The sequence below is a fragment of the Agelaius tricolor genome, unplaced genomic scaffold (assembly GCF_023055355.1).
Source record: "Agelaius tricolor isolate 1412-34295 unplaced genomic scaffold, bAgeTri1.0.p SCAF_6, whole genome shotgun sequence".
NCBI classification, from domain to species: Eukaryota; Metazoa; Chordata; class Aves; order Passeriformes; family Icteridae; genus Agelaius; species Agelaius tricolor.
Window position 1 is genome coordinate 46,953,682 of NW_027269266.1, and position 17,549 is coordinate 46,971,230.

At 37.6% G+C, this 17,549-nt stretch overlaps 1 protein-coding gene across 20 annotated transcripts in view; it reads right to left on the reverse strand.

The window, feature by feature from the left end:
* ARPP21 (cAMP regulated phosphoprotein 21) overlaps positions 1-17,549 on the reverse strand; it is a 142,696-nt gene that overhangs the window by 82,987 nt on the left and 42,160 nt on the right. For all 20 annotated transcript variants that reach the window (XM_071429685.1, XM_071429688.1, XM_071429697.1 and 17 more), the window contains 4 exons: positions 14,005-14,149; positions 12,715-12,793; positions 11,325-11,384; positions 10,276-10,416 (listed from right to left, as the gene is read on the reverse strand). In XM_071429685.1, the coding sequence (XP_071285786.1) occupies positions 10,276-10,416; positions 11,325-11,384; positions 12,715-12,793; positions 14,005-14,149 (425 nt within the window). The remainder of the gene's footprint in view (positions 1-10,275; positions 10,417-11,324; positions 11,385-12,714; positions 12,794-14,004; positions 14,150-17,549) is intronic.

The following is a 17,549-nucleotide window of genomic DNA, read 5'->3' on the forward strand; positions in this document are numbered from 1 at the left end:
TATTTATGTGTGTCAGGAAGGAAAAAAAAAAAGAAGATTTTGATGGCATTAGATGATTTTTTTCTCTTCTATCATTATGGTGATTTTAATGTGAGCTACTTCCATTCACTTCAGTAGAAGAGTTCCTCTCAATTTATCTCTGGATGACAGAAAACAGAGTTCATCCCTCAAGCATATTTTTCACATGGACTCCTTAAGGAGAATTCCCCATTACATCCTCATTTAATGCCTTTGATTCTGAGTCAGCCCTTGTAAGTGGTAATGACAAAACCCCAAGCACTAACTATCTTAACCAGGTATTCACTATTTAATCAAATTACAGATTTTAAAAACATATTGCAGAATGGTAATAGCTATTATGATACACAGACTAAGGAAGTAGCAGGGCATTTCCTTGAGTCTGCCAAGCAAACTAATGCAGTTTCATAGACCTCTATTTGCATGGGAGATAAGAAATTAAATACCAAGGGGGAAAAAAAAAAGCCTGCACTCATTTAAAATAAGTTAATTAGCTCTGAAATAACTGTCTAAAAGTCAGGAAGCACAGACTCCACACCAAAAGGACAAATGGAAAGAGAAAAGCAAGAGCTTTGAATGTTACAATTCTGAAGGCTTAGTCACTGCATCAGCACAGCTCACAAACAGTCTGGCATTGTCAGGGCTGACTTCTATACAGCACATAAATCTTTATTATGAAGCATATGTTTCTGACAGCCCCACAGCACACAGGCTGTTGCAAGATGCCTTTCAAAAGAAGCAGCAGCCTCACCATGTGTGGAAAAGATGGCTTTGCCATTACAGTGCCTTATGCAGTTAAAAAATCTAGCAAGCACTTAGTGTATGTCATCTGCAAAAGCCTCACAGGTAATAGCCAGGCAGCTGTCTGAAAGAACTCCACACAGGAATGCAAGTTCAAAAGGGGAGATCACTGAGATGGGCAGGAGCCCAAAAAAACTGAACTTTGCATTTGCAATGCAATGTTCATTTAATGCATATTACATGGGGCAGCAGGTTAATATTCCTCTCCTGAATGAATGGCAACAAAAACCAAAAAATAGGTAGGGTAATGGGGCTAGGAATGGGAAAAACACCACCTGGGGTACTCTCAGAATCACCATCTGGCAAACAAAATGAATAACTGACAAAAAGGATCTTACAGAAGGATGCCATGAGGAAAGCCACAGAGTAGCAAGAGCTGGAGAGAGTCACTGCTGCAGACAGGATTCAAAGAAGTTGTGAAGATTTGGGGCACTCTTATGCAGGTGCTCTGACAGTTCAGTGTTCAACAGTGTTTTCTTGTTATTTACACTTGTCTTTAATTAAATGGATTGCTCAGTCCAACATCACGTTGGCCTCTATTTTGAGGCATGCTGTGACACAGTATGGTGACCTTCCCTGCTGTGCTAGTTTGTGAATATCTACTATATCTACCTGCTGTGTATTTTTTTGGTATTAGGCTGAAGGCTCTCCTAGGGTTCTGCATTACTACCATAGTAAAACTATGCAAGCATTACTGTCTCTTTGCTTTGCACCCTGAGGGGCAAAACTTTATTCTATCTGCAGTACAAATGCCTGTTTTGATCATGGAGGCACAGGAACATACTCTGAGAGTTAAAGAATTCACAGACTATGGAAGCAAATATCATCACTGTCAAAAGGTTCATCACCCAATGTAGTGAAAAAGGCAGAATTCCACCCCATCAGTTTAAATTAGTGGATTAAATTCTATCAGAACAACATTTTTCAAGAATGCGGGCCTGAAATTGCACCCTTCAAATGCTTCATGTATTTAGGGTCTGATGGATGCTAAAACATGGTTTCAAAAAGCTAGAATGGGAATTTAAATATAGATAATTGTTAAAGTACAGTGCAGTTATATTATCACAACTTAATACTTAAAACCACTCAAGATGGCATTGCAAGCATTTGAAGGTAAATGCCTCATTAACAGATTGCTGCTTTTATCATATGAGTCACTAAGAACTTCTGTTATGATGGTAAAAGCACATTAAAAGCTATAAAAGAAAAATCAATCCTGTACAAGATGGTTCTTCAAGGTGCTGCCTTCTCTGTAGAACGGAGGGGGGGAAATCTACAAAATCCAAATGCTCTACTTTTCCCAGAGTAAGACCATATATTCTTTATAATTTTTTTTCAGAACAGCAGCTGGCCTCTAAACATTTTCAGCAATTATTAAACAGGGATGTAGAAAATCACAAGTTATTTTCACAGGCATTCTTCCCCTCTAATTGGGGTTGCTAATAAGTCTGGAAGGACTGAAAAAAAGAGGCAGGAACGCTTCATGGAAGCATTTTTCCTTCAGTGACTATGAGGTTTCATTATGTCACCTTTGCCCATTCATCAAGATGCTACAGAAATCTTTTTCATGCCAAAATATGCTCCGTGTGGACCAAGCAGGAGACCAGATCCTGAGAGATTTCAAAGATACAGTACTTAAAAACCCCAATCTAATGTTGAGGTATGACTGCACAATTCATGACCCTCACAAGCCTTCCTAAAACTTATTTCCAGAAAATCATCCTGTTTTAAGATATGGATGCAAAAACAGTACTTGGCTCCCTGAGCATCTGCTTGAGTACAAACTTCGACATTTTGCCCAGTATCCTTGGGCCAGAACACAGGCTTTGAACACAGGGGAGAAGCCTGCAGGCCAAGGGCACATGCAAATACCAGCTCTTGTGATAGACAGGGCATAAGAACGATGTCCTCTCTCAGGCAGAGACCATTTTAGGAGCTTCAAACTGCTCTGCTCTCCTCCTGTGTTCAAACTAAGATTATTTCTTTACTGAGGGACCTGCTTCTGCTGCTTTCTCCCCTGTTGGATTTAATTCTTGATATTCAGGGTGTCTATTGAGACTGAACATCTTGCACAGTGCCAATTTATTTCCAGCTAATAGAGGCTCAAAAGTGGTAGCACAGTTTATTATGGAATTCATTAATATCTGATTTTAAGGATGTGGCATATTCTGTAAGTGGCTGAAAATTACAGTGTTGCATAACTGCTGTGATCTATTTAAAATTACACTTTTCTATTTCAGAAGTTCAAAAATTAACATGTAAGAGAGAGAGAAAAAGGAAGCAAAATCAAGATTTGAAGACTGCTGAAGATTTGAAGATGGTTCACCAAAAAGCTGTAGGCTAACAAAGAAACTATCAGTCCTCTTGAAATGCCTCACAAATACACATTAATACCATAACAAATTCTTGTTCTGACTTCCGCTTCATGCCACGAACATTTCTGCCAACTCTAGCAGGAAGACTCATGGATCAGAAGGCATACTCTGAACAATCACTGGCCTGAAGAAGAGGGCCTGTCTCTAATAAACTGTCAGAGACAGCCTCACAAGGCTATCCTGGAAACAGCAAGCTGAAACAATGGACAAAGACTTCTCTAAACTCGTAATACTTTTTACATTTCTATGAGTCCTATTTCCTGTGTTAAAAATGTGGCAGGCAACAGAATATTGCAAAAGACAATTATATAATCACTCTAAACCACCTCTAAAATTTACTTGCTCAAATTTCAACACCTTATTTCTGAAATGCTCAGACATAAAACCATTACTTCACCTACTATGGATGCACTGTTACCTCTGAGGAACGCACAGGGGTCATCTCAGATTTCCAGATCTCTCCCCAGTGATATGAAAGTATAAGTGACCAAACAGCATCTTGATTAATGAGCACTTTCTTACTACAGCTTGAACGAGCATAAGGATTAATTACTCATGCAAGAAAGAGCTTCCTTCAACCAAATTACCTACTTGCTATTCCATAGCACTCCCTTCCTGGGCAACCTTCCATCTACCCACACAGAGCAGGTGACAGTAACCTTCTAGGTTTAATAAAACTTATACTATTAAGTAGTGTGGATTAAAAAGATTAAAAAGAAAAAAAAATAGAAGAAGATATACCATAGATATCTTCTGATTAACACTTAACCAGTATTTCATCACAGTATAGAACAGCTGTAAAAAGCACATGTCCACCTTCATTATAAACAATTTAGTTTTAATAAATTACATTAGATGAAAATTTAATATGGGAGCTATTAGAACTGGTTCATTAACCCTAACATCTCATTTACAGAATAAGTAATTTCTTATGGGTCCAGTATACAGTTTACACTGAAGAAAGAATGAAGGCAGTATTTAAGGGTCAAATTCAACTCAAGTTTAAGTGTACTATGTATCTATGTTTTTTATCTGTATCTTTCATTCAAAAGAGAAATATGACTAAAATTACAGAATGCTTGCTGAAAATAAAAGGCTGTCCTACTTCAACTATCACTAACAAAAATAAACATTTTTTCTAATCATGTTAATAACTGAATCCCTGAAGTAAACTGATTGTTTTCATATGAAAAAACCCTCAAATCCATGAAAACCAATATAATCTGTCACTTAAATGCTACACGTGTTACAATGTAGCTACATAACCTCAAAGTTTTTATTATATTATTCTTTTATTCATGTTCTTACTGAATTATTAGTCACATTACATATTAGTTCATCTTAAACCAAAAGGTGTCAGCCAATTACAGTGTTATTTCTCAGCTACAGTTTCTTTATTTCAGTTGCATACATCTACTGTGCACCCTTTTATTTCTCTACACATTTGTAGCAGAGAACGTTGTAATACTGACTGAGCAACAGCAATTGTAAACCAGAGGGGACATCTGGATATCTCCAGTTTCTGTTTATTTCTTAATAGTCAAGGAGTAACTGGTCTGCAGCAGAGATGGAAAAGAGGTAAGTACAACAGGAAAACAAGGTCCACTGACTCCATAGCCCCTTTAAGAAAAAAATGCAATGCCAGACTCCAATGAAAATAATGAAACCAGAAATAAGGGCGTTCATGTACATTTTCATGCATCATGTGGCTCACAAAAGCAATTCTGCTCTCATGAGATCATTCCTCTCGGTACATATATGATAATTAAGAATAGCATAAGGTGCTTAAATGCAAATGGAATTTAAGCAAACCATTTGCAAGATAACTATTCTGGTTTACAATAGGGAGGGTAACAAAACTGTTCTTCTAATGCTCTGGCAAACATCAAATTGCTTTGACTGAGATTTCACAAAAAAAGGTATTTGCTTTCAGGTATACATTTGTCACTACTCCCATATTGCTAAAATGTCCCATCCAAACAATAGCTCAGAAAGAAATTAAAGTCATTTACATTGAATACCTTACTCAGTCAAGTGGAAAGGCATACTTTTCTGAATGCTCCAAAGGCTGTAACACTTGGTATCTCAAGGAAGTCTTCCTGGCACTTCAGCCTTGGGTAAAAGAATTTCTAGAATCAATTCTGCATTGAAATTGCCATGTTCAGTGAATGCCATTTTACTGACATGCCTGTAGGATCCTGTACAAAAGTTCAGACTCTGAAGATGGTAAAATTGTTACAGTGCACCTCTACTAATATGGATGCTATCTACAGCAAGATCATTCAGTGAATACACAATAGAAACCAAACAAGAACTTTTCTTCTTTGCTTTTGATTCAAACCACTCTTACAGAGAGGAGGCAGAATAAGACAGAATGTATGCCAAACTACAAAAGCCTTGCAGGTTATTGAAAGTACAACTTGAACATTATGTCTCCTTTTGCTGATACAGTTAATTTCTAGATTATAAGGACCCCCTGTAATGCATGTAACAGCTTAATATTTCTTCAAATTTTTGAAGCATCTCTCAAAGGCAACAAAACACAGCCCAACTGAGCCAGCACAATATTAACAGAGTAGGAAAAAACCCATGCATCACAAGGATCATAACTCACAATACTTCTGAAAAAGAAAATAGTCAGAACTGAGGATGTGAGAATCGGTATGAAGTTCATAATAGCTATGTTACACCCTCAGAATATATGAAAATGTCTAAACACAGCATTATATATCATAAGCATCCTACCTTCTCGATTCTGATCAGCCCTGCCACTCACATTTATATAAAACAAGTACATGAATGCATGTGTGGGCTGTGGTACAGACATGCTTGTCACATGGCTGATGATCTCAACCACATGAAAACCCTTTCAATTTACCAAGCACACCAAACATGTTTCCCCTACATTTCTCCCCCTAGCTACAGATAACCAAATCAATGAATCTGATTGAACTAATACAGTTCACAATATGAATGGGTCTGCAAAAAAACTTGAAGTACTTCCAGTTGTTTGATAGAAATGATGAGGAATATGCAGAACAGAAGGTGGCATGTACACATTTTTTGCCCCCAAAAAGGGATGCCCTAACATATTGCCTCAATTCCAAACTTCTCTTTATATCAAATTTCACTTTCTTAAGTTCCCCATACATTTCTGTGTATCTTTAGATAGATGACAGGCAGACACAGATGACAGACAAATATACATTAGAATGGTGACACAAGAGCAAGGCAGACTTCCCATTTTAAGTAGTATTTGAGTTCTTTGACTATAGAAACAGTATAACAACAAAATCCTCCTTGATTTTCTAATCATTTTTTCTCATATATACTGCTGAGAATAAGATTTCAAAAACTGGATGATTTAGTTAGGCAGGACTTTGTAAGCACTTCATATGAAAGGAAAATTAGTTTTGAAAATCCACTATTCTCTAATGAAAGCTAGAATACAGAGACTTAACTTTATTAAGGTCAATAAACTCTTAGGTGGTTGAAGTCCTCACTGTCTTTTAAAATTTCATTTCTTAAAAAAAAAGCACTGAAAACAGCAGGCTTCATTCACATTCCAATAAAATTAAAGAAAAAAAAGGCATCTTAGATTCTTAGAGTAAGCTCTTCATTATAAATACTCTTCAGCCTGAAAAATTGCCATTATTGTCTGACTGCATTTTTAAGAGAGACTTCACTGAGAGGTCATGAAAGCTGCAAGATTGCACTCCCAGAGATTCAGATCCTAAAGAATTTTTACCACCTTTTTTCCCCTCTATGTAAAGCAGCATGAATGAACAGGAGAAGTCGCAGTCCTCCTTACAGCTATGACTTCTTCAATAAACACTTTCTCATATTCCAAACCTCCATAAAGTAGGTACTTTACAGGCATAGGTTCATAAAAGTGGATCCACATTGCCCTAAGACAGCCAATTGATGAAAGCCAGGAAATGCCCTGATCTGCTTCATTCATATGCTCATCCCCTGACTGACACACACTCATCCTTTCCAAGGCGCCCATAAGGAACACTGATACCAGAGTTTTCCGAACAGCCCTTTCATCTCAAAACCATTAACTCTTTTGACACTTCCACCTCCAAGCACCTGCAGGCAGTGGGCATGGGAGGTCTCTGCTGAGCAGGAATAATGCACCTCACTGCCTGGGGCCAGGGAAGAACTCATCACCTGCAACCAGGGAAGAACTCATCGCCTGCAAGTGGGAACAGAGATGTGACATGAACCCTCACTCAGCCACAGAAATAAACACAAGGTGCTTATTCAAGCCCACAGGGCGACACCGCAGAGTCATATGCTCCTCTCAAACAAGCACACATACACAGAAGTCACAGCCAGTGCAGAATTTATGAATTCCCGAGTATGCAAGAATATTCTTCTCTCTCCACAGCAGTAGCTAAAGTAGTTTGGTAACAACATGCCATAAAGAGATAATTTATTGCCCAAATGCAAATCTTCAGCCCATCTGTCTGTGGGGCCGCTCCATAAATTCACATGAAGCCATCAAGACTTAGGCTTACAGCACAACATAACCACGTTGAACAGCGGTTCAGACGCTCTTCAGATTCTCCGGTATTCTGGATACTGTCCAAGTAGTAATTAATAGAGTCAACACATTCCCAGTATTTGGTGTTGATTTGAAACTGCACAAAACTGTCTCCTCTGAGAGCAGTGAAATGCAGAACATATGAAATCACATTAGACGCTTTCAGATGTGGAACTTACACAATATTTGCTGAGGATAATAAAATCTCATCAGCCCTTATTCATGCCAGATAATAACAAACTATTTTCTGTCAGAGCCAGGGACGTTTTTAAAAAAACATGCCATCTCCTCCAGTTATGAAAAGAAACAGCCACTTCACAAAAGCTTTATTTTATGGTAATATCAAAATAATGTAAATAACACTGGAAGAACCACAAGGCAATACAGGCTTCATATAATCCAGTTACCTACCACCAAATTACTGAAGAGGGAAGAAAGCAGCAGCTTGTGGCGTGTGTGGTGCCTGAAAAACAGCTGTACTTACAGTCAACTGAGGGGCAAAACCCTGTGTTTATTTCTGGAATATCTAGACAGGAATGGTGTCAGCACCAATCTTCAATGGCCTCACCTCCAGTCTGCAAGAGCACAGCTGAAAAGGCTCTGTTACACCCCTACAAGATCCTGCCTGCTGAGCTTGCAAGAAGGGCAGTTCATACCTAGCAAATGGCCTTGCTTGCTCACTCCCAACCATGCATGAAGCCACAGCTTCACCAGAGCACTCAGATAAAGCTCTGACTGTTGAAGAAGGCTTCAGTGTCCTCTCCAGAAGCATTTCCAACAGTGCTTCCAGTGCTACCCATCTGTGAGATGAAAGCCACACAACAGAGCAAGGCATGTACAGATATTAATGTGTTAGTGTTATTCCATTATCAAGTCAACCAGGAGAAGGCAATGCTGCAAGGGAAGATCTGTAGCAGTTGGTGCACCACACCAGTGACATAAACGTGAAGGGAAAAGGGAGGACTGTAAAAGAGAGAGGAATGCCTAAAGGGCATTCAAATATGATTGATTGTTTGCTGTTTAAGAGGGTACTCATTTTCAGCTCAAAACTGAACACCAGATTGCTGCATACCAAGCTTTCTCTTATTTAAAACCAAAGACAGCCCTTGTAGGGGGGCAGGTATTATCAGACCCTGAGGCTAAGCCTTTGCAGCCTAAGTGTTTTTTTGAGCTACTGTAATTCTCTTGACTTCTGAAAATCAAACTGTTAGTGCATGCTTTACTCAAACCTTTAAAAACATTAATGCCCAAGTGCTGTTTCACAGATATCCAAGTATCTCAGGGACAGCCCAGAAAAAGGATCTAAAATAAATTGTCCATAATCTTAAATTTCACATAGAAGACTTTTAGGGCTGAGCGAAATAGCAAATACCAATGTGTATTGATCTTGAAGAATCAGGTAGTGACAGAATCAGAATAAGCTGAGTTGGAAAGGACTCATGAGGATCACTGAGTCCAACTCCCAGCCCTGCACAGCACCATTCCCAAGTCCTTCCACCCTTCTACAGGAGAAGCTAACAACATTAGAAAATGCTCTTTGCAACTGGATATAAATAAATCACCTAGCTACTGGATATATAAATAAAACAAATGTTTAGATTTCACCCACTAATTAAATACAGGAAGTACACAATTTTCAAATGGGGCTTTCCTGTTCCAATACCAGATACCAAAACTTCATTACCCAGCTGTAATTACTTCCTCTTCATTACGTAGCTCATAGGTATAGAGGGACAGGAAGGCTAAGTTTAACACATGTGGCACTTGGCAGGAAAAGTGATGGTGATTAGGCATGGATACATCACTGCAGCTCATAGTGAGTTTTGGTTAGCTTGATAAAGTTTTGCCTTACAGAGCTTTAACCAGTTCATGGAGAAGCACAGAACTTATGCCAGAGCAGGTTTAACCTGCCAGGAATTTTGCAATGCATTTGAACCATCAGAAGGAATTTGTATTTCACAGAAACACTGTAGTCAAGCAGGGAGATTTGAAGGGAAAGTAAAGTGGAACCAAGATGGGAGAAGAAGCAAAGGGAATGAATCACCATTTCCCTCCACCAGGCAGTGGAGGCAAACCAAATCCTAAATAATCAGGCTGGGCAGAAAATGACTCTTGAAGCAGGCAGAGCTTCAGAGCTTCCAGAACAAGGAGAGAGGCAATCCTCCAAATACATTTGGGCTATTTGGGATGTAGCTGTATGGTATCAGGTGACTTCCAAAGCAAAGAGGTCACTTCTGTAGCAAAGCGGTGGCACTAAGAAATCAGGAAAAGTGACATTCCAAGATACCTTGCTTTCTTGCAAGAAACCAGTTAGGTTGATTTCTCCTCATGTACCTTTATAGCCTTAGATAACCTCACAATAAGAACCCTGTCCTCCCTTCCCAACACAGAAAACAATAAACAGCACTCACTGCTGCCACAAAACCAAACAAAATTTAATATATATATAAATTACACCACATAGTCATGGTACAAACCAGCTCCTGTCTTGAGAAAGGGAACAAGAAAAAACACAACAGTTCTGTTACTTACATTCTTGTATTGCTGGTCTTGTTGATAATTACAGATTTTCCAGTCTGATCCACATTGTGATCCATTCCAAAATAAGCTGCCACTCTGTGCACTAGCATCCTCTGATAGGACGACATCTGAGGGAACTTTTTATAGTGATTACTATAAACAAAAGAAATGAATAGCATTGATAATTAAATTTCCCTCTTATGCCATAAATAAATGAAAACAGCAATACATTTGACTATTCAGTGGACAGAAATCTCACTGAAAACTTCTCTGTTACGCATTTACATATAAATGTTTGCTACAGAAAGGCTGAAAGGAAAAAAAAGGAATTAATTTTAGAATTTCTAATAAGTACATTTCCATGTGCAACCCTGGGACAAACAAAGCTCACGCTTCACGGTACCTAGTCAGTGTTCTGAGTGCTGGGAGGAACTCATCCCCCAATCCCCCACACACACTCACGCTCCCTGCACAACCAATCCTACAGATTTGCTGAGACACTGGCAACAGCTTTCTGCCTTTCTTCCAAAGGTCAGATGCAGGGCAATTCTGGAAAGATCTAGTTTGGTAAAGACTCCTTTTACCCTCTATTACTGACAAAATGGTTATTTCCTGTCAGCATAATTTTTTTCTTCTGCTGCTAATCTGACTCTCTAATCTTAAAACTGCAGGAATATTTTATTATAAAGACCACATAGGAGCAAGAATCCCTCCACCTAAGCTCAGTTTTATTTTCCAATGCATTAGAATAACACAGCACAAAGGAAAAGCCATGAGATAACATATTTGATTATCCTCCACACTCAACGCTTTAATTACATTTTTGGATCTAAATGAGCAGAGCCAGTGCAATTACAACACAATGAAAAGGAAAAGGTTTTCATTCACATCTACTTTATTTTAAGCAGTTCCACCACGTGGCAGGAAACAGAAGCCTGCTCCTGCAGCGTGCCAGTAACAGCCCTCAGGAGCACTGTGGTCCATATGAGCGTGTCCCTCGCACAACCCACGCTGCAGCACACGCACGTGACTTAATAAACCAAGTGTGGAACTCAACTTACTTGTTGTCACTAATAAAATCAATAATTTCCTGTTCCATTTTCAAGAGGATCATTCTGTCCCTGTCAAAAAGAAATGCAAGGATTTGCACCATCAAACTATGGGTAGACATTTCAGAGGAAAATATTCATATAACAGTGTTAGCAAGGCTATTTTGCAAGTGTTGTCAGTCATCTTGATTAAAAATCAAACATGCTTTTTTTTTTACCCTGGATCATCTGCAAACGACTAAAGCCTGCTTTTCTGCACCTTCACTGACATACAGATTTCACTCATCTATGAGCTCAGCTATGGTTTGAGAGCACTTTCAGCCACAACAGGCTGCAATCAATGCGTGGACAGAAAGACTCTCACTGCTATGGATAGCTTTGGTCTTTTGTCAACCTTTTTTAATGGAAAATGAGATTTCCACCTAAGCCAGATCTTTCACAAGAAGAGCTGCTAACAACAGAAATTTTAAACATTTTTCCTGAGACATACTAGAATTCCAGAAGGCATTGATTTGCTGCAAAAAAGCTGGACATATCCAATCTAGTTAGAGAGCACAATGAAGAACACCACCTTTTAGCTATGGTTCCCAGGAGGCAATGCCACAGTATTTCTCAGGCAAAATGCTGTGGTTTTCACTGGAAGGTCTCAGATGTTCCTTTTCCCTCCCCTCCCTTGTCAAAAATGTTCAAAAGTTTCCCCAGCACACTTCCACACATTTCTATGCTGGAGAGAGTTCCATCATTCCTTAGTTCTTTTGGACTTTTCTCATTTTGCACAGATAAAGCAATTGAAGGGCCTTCCATCATCTGTACAAAGGGTTATGCAAGCTGTTAGGTACCCAGTTATTCCCAGATATCCTGGGAATAATTGCAGAATTACATGGCACCTATTTAACACATCCAGCTGAAATGAACATTGAAAATCACAATGTATAACAATGTTACAAATCTTTCCTTGGATGTTTAGAGGCAAATTTAACAATGAGATGGGCTTGTAGCTCCAAATGAAAACTATGGGAATACTGAAATCAGAATTTGGCACCGAGCACAGGATTTTAATTGTGTGCAGCATTGCTAGAAGAAAGCTACTTTACATTCATATACAAATCTCCAACCGCAATAGTTATAATGTATTATTGCAATCACCACGTAGAGCTGTATAGAAGAAGGCAAGGACAAAGACCAGATGTTACTGAAAGTGCAATTAAGCAATAGGTGACTGGATGGGGGAGTAGAAGTTGATGACTTTTTATACCATTTTTCTCAGTTAACAGCCTCCCTCCTTTCCATTTTCCCTCATAACCATGTCCAGAACAAATAAAACACAGTGTACAGCTATGAGAAGTCAAAGACTGCCAGCTACAATTTCAGGAATGTCAGCTCTAATGCATTAAATACCTACCTGGGGTTATTCTTTAATGTGTTAATGAGAAACTCATGCAAATCTATGCCTGTTGAGTCTGTATACTCTTGACTGCAATCTGCAAAACAAAAACAAACAGCCTCCACTCATTTATTTCATTTCAACAGTTCCGATTAACTATGCTATAAATCAAAATCCATTTTCCAGCAACAATCTGAAAGAATGTGCTCTGAAAGAAAAGTCATTTGTAGTTCAGCCAAGAAAGATATACATTCTGAAACATCAGGTGGATTTTCATTGTTTCTCTGTACAACTCCAAAGAGAACACAGCATCGAAACTAAATATTGAGAGAAATTGCTGGTCATTTAATAACACAGAAAACCTTCAATGCCATTCAAGACCCTGCCAAGTTCTTCCTTTAAACAACTAAAAAAGCATTTTAAAATGAGGAAAGAAAAGTTTTATTCATCAATGTCTCTTTGCGTCACTTAATAAATGCTGTACACTCAGCAAATGAGGAGTCATGCCAGTGGGAACTCTATTTGCATTAAAAGCCTGAAATCCAATGACACCTGGGAGTAGGCAGGTAATAGGGATGCGTGACAGTAGCCAGAATTAATTCTTCAGCATTATCTCCTGACTCAAATGTACACACACATCCTCAAGTTGGTGTGAACTGTGAGAACTCCATTGAAGCCAAATGACAATTAACACCAGCTGCAGATCCACACCCAGGTAGGCAATGATTATTTTTGGGAGATTACAATGCAACTTTATACCATGGATTAATAAAAGGATTTTAAAAAGCAATGCCAAATTTAGCTGAAGCATCTTTCCTGAAGAAGTCTTGGTAGGTGATAATAGAAGATGGCAATGCAGGTTAAATGTCATGGATGAATTTCCTTACACCATTTAAAAGAAATCCTCTATGAAAGAGAAACAATAATGAAGAGGATTACCCTCTACTGCCTACACTACACAAGTTACATGCCAATATATTATCATTATTCTAGATAAAAGAGTATTAATGTCTTATGTACTATATACACTTATTATGCAATCACAGATATATTTATGTACTTATGTGTTCATATCAACACAGTTAAGCATTCAAAAGATCGATTTTACATTAGAAAATAAATAAAATCTAACCTGATATTAGTATGAAAAACATTCTTACACATACACGATTTAGGTTCTGAATTTTCTCAGTGTGTGAAAACACTTTTACTTTGTACATATACACAAATAAAGAAATACATCCTTGCAAAAATGTACAATCTTTTCTGCAATGGTAACTAGAATAACTCAAATATTTTTAAGTTCACCTTTTGATAACATTCTGATCTTGCTTTTTTCACTGTTTTTATCTTTATTTTTATCCTTCTCTTTTTCTTTCTCGGAGTCATCTTTACTAGATTTATCTTCTTCTTGCAAGTTCGGAAAACTTGAAAGCTGCAGTTGGATTGATTCCTGTTGGGTAAAAAAGATAGATAAATTATGGGCAAGATTCAGTATGCTTCCCATGGCTTCCAACCTGCAGATATCAGCATTAAACTACGTGTAGCTAGAAAAGTTGAAGCCAGATACATTTCTTTCCTATTTGAAACATGGCACTTTTTAGTCAGGTGAATGATGATATCTTAGAGGCCAAATTCGAGTGGTACATAGGCATTACTTCTCTAATATTTTGAATATTATAAAACTTAGGCTACCTCTATAAGGGCGGACTATATTACTCTACACTTCAGTAGCTCTCCTAACGACTTTTCAGAATAATGAAATACATTTCATATAGCCATTCTTAATTATATAATTTAATACTACATATGTTCTGTGATGATCAATGGATAGATATTAAAACTTTTCTTTTCACTAGAAAGTCTGCAGGTTGATATGAATTGTTTTGCACACATAAGTGCAGTATCAGGTAGATGGAATTTTTTGGCTCTAATAGTAAAAGAGTACTACCAAATTCCATACTCTATTGTATACAAGAGGGCTTGCTAACTTATCTGGTAATTCATATTTAAATACATATGCAGATGTGTCTTTTGCAAAAGGGGGGAATGTGACCTGTGATTTTTCAAGGACATTTTAGTAAGTGGACTTCTCTAAAGCATCACAAGTTCAGCATTTCAGAGACTATGAGTCCCTTTGAAACATGCTTCAGCTTTAAAAAGTTATTTTTTAAGCTGTTTGAGAATTCAAGCTGGTTTGCATTTTCTAATTTCTTTAAAGAACTTGCTTTCCCTGCTCACATTACTTTATACTGGTTTTGTTTTAACAAAACCCAAATTGTTTTCTTTTTAAGTTACCATGGCATAATTTATGTATTTCAAGAAATCCTATTCTGGTTGGACAAAATTGAAGGAAGCATACTTCTTTGTTTTATTCTTTTAAAGAAGAAAAAACACCCCAGAAAACTATATGCTTAAGTAGCGTAAAAAAGCAAATTTGAAGAAAGCTGTCATAAAATTCCCTGGTAAAGCAGTTTTCTTTAATAGAAGAGAATCATGCATGCTTGATAATTTTTTTGACATCATGTCAATGAAAACCTAATTCACCGATAGTTGAGATTTTCACATTTGCTTGAATGCTAGTGAATTCCTTTCCTTCACTATTTTTCTAAGAATACTAGCATACCAAAAGATCAATAGAAAACTTTAAAGTAAGGGGTGTGCTTCTAAGGAACCATTATGAATTCAAAAGATGTTTCCAGTAATTATTACAAATTTTAGATTTCTGAATTCATTAAAGAACTACAAATCAGCCATCACAAGACATGTAAGACAAGATCCTAACAAAACAAGGCATGAGCATAAACATGCCACAGTAAGACAAATTGGTAACTTCTCAGCTTAATCATTATTGACTTTTTGTGAAATTTCAATGTGGCACAAAAGACTTGAGATGAAAAGCATTGTAAAAGAGCAACAAAGACCTGGACCCGAAATTTAACCTCACCTACCACCCTTCATCCCTACTTCTGTTAGTTATGGCTGACAGTCTTACACAAAATCTGAGCCTACAGAGGCAAAGAGTGGGAATTCCTGGTCATTTGAGATAAGGATATATTGAGAAGTGTTTTCTGAATTGCTCAGTTGTGCTCAGAGAACTAATGCTGTGTCTGCTTTCTTTCACTTCAAATGGCAGTCTGTGTTCTCCTTCAAACAAACTTTGGATCAGCTATTTCCAAATAACCCCAAAGGATAACTTGATTCCCTGCCCTGCCCAGAGCAGAGTGACTGTGGTGCTAGCTTTTCAACAGGAGAAAAATGTAACTGGCCACGTCGTTCCCATGATATTAATCTTAAACTTCACAGTGGTTCTTAAAAATGCACTGATGAAAATGACAGACTTTACAGAAAAGCACATATATGAACATACAATAAATACTCTTTTACATGTAACGTAATACTGATGTATCTGCACTAGAAAAAACACACAAAAGGGCTGTAGAGTCGTGAAAGCAAGCTACTGTGTATTTTCTTAGATTTTTATTGATTTTTCTCAATAATAAAATACAATGTTAATAAATACATTGATACAAGTATAGTGAACAACAAAATAGATTTTCAAATTGCAATAATAATACACTTCTTGGTCTATAGTATAACATTAAAGGCAACATTTCTTTTAAGTAAGGACATAGTGAACCATTGGATAAGCACTCAAGATCAAGTAATACAGGTAAACAAGTTTTTTCCTTATACAGGAAAATGAAGGCAAGTATTCAAATATAAGTACAAACATCAAGTCTGCAGTACAATCCATACTCAGTAGTTCTGGCAAGGTACCGTACATTCTCTGATAATTAATTCCCTGTGGTTTATAACCATTAAGATAAAATAAAAATTAATTAAAAAAAAAATCCAAACCAAAAATAAGCTACTTCTCCTCTTAAAGTAAAAGCAAAACAATTTGGTTGGCACAAAACTTCCTGTATCCTTCAGCCAGCCCACGGAGGAGCCTGCAGGTCCAGCTTTCCATGGCAAAGTTGAGCCACATTCATTAGTAAAAGGTCAGCAAGAGCAAAAGGGTAATTCCTATCAAATTAATGACACCAAGCCAACTGCTTCCTTAGAAAACATGATGGGGTCAAGGGAGACATTTCATCTCTCATAAATATTTTAGGATGGTCAAAGAAATCTTTGCTGAGGCTGGTGAGTCAGGTAAGACCAAAGGCTGTGTGAAACAGGAACCCCTCCTCTGCCTGGTGTAAGGATAGGGATTTTGCCTCAACACCTGCCAGTCTCTCTGTAGTTTAGTACAGGTCCTGTGCAGTACATTGTAAACTACCAGCAATGCTTAATACAATCTCTTTATACTGTTCTCCTTCTCGTTCTCCATTAAACAATAGAAAATACAAACAAAATTGGAACAAAAGCCACGCATTTTGAGTAATGCAAGTCAAGCAAAAAGCGTCTACCTACAACAGAACAACTGATAAAATAACCTGCCCATCTACTGCATAAGCATCATTGTAGAGCAGAAGAACATGCAAATGTCCTGCTGCTAAACAACTTGGTTTTTGGTCTTTCAATAAAATTAAAAAAATAGAAAAACCTCTCCTTACTCATGAGCTAAGAGGAGAGACAGATTTGTTTCATTTCAAGTCAATAGAGGAAACAGTGAGAAAGTACACTTAAATGTCATTTTTATTTTTGTGCTAAGCTCACAAGAAGCCACTTACTCAAGCTCTCTTGATGGCTGATTTCAGTTGCACATAAACATCTCATAAATTATAGGCAGTGTTCATCATATTTTGGGTTTTAGTTAGCTGGGTTTTTTTAAGCCTTGCTCTTACTAGGCAAGCAAAGAGGAATAATTGAGGCTTAACTTTTGCTTTTTGGAGTACTTTTTGGAGTTG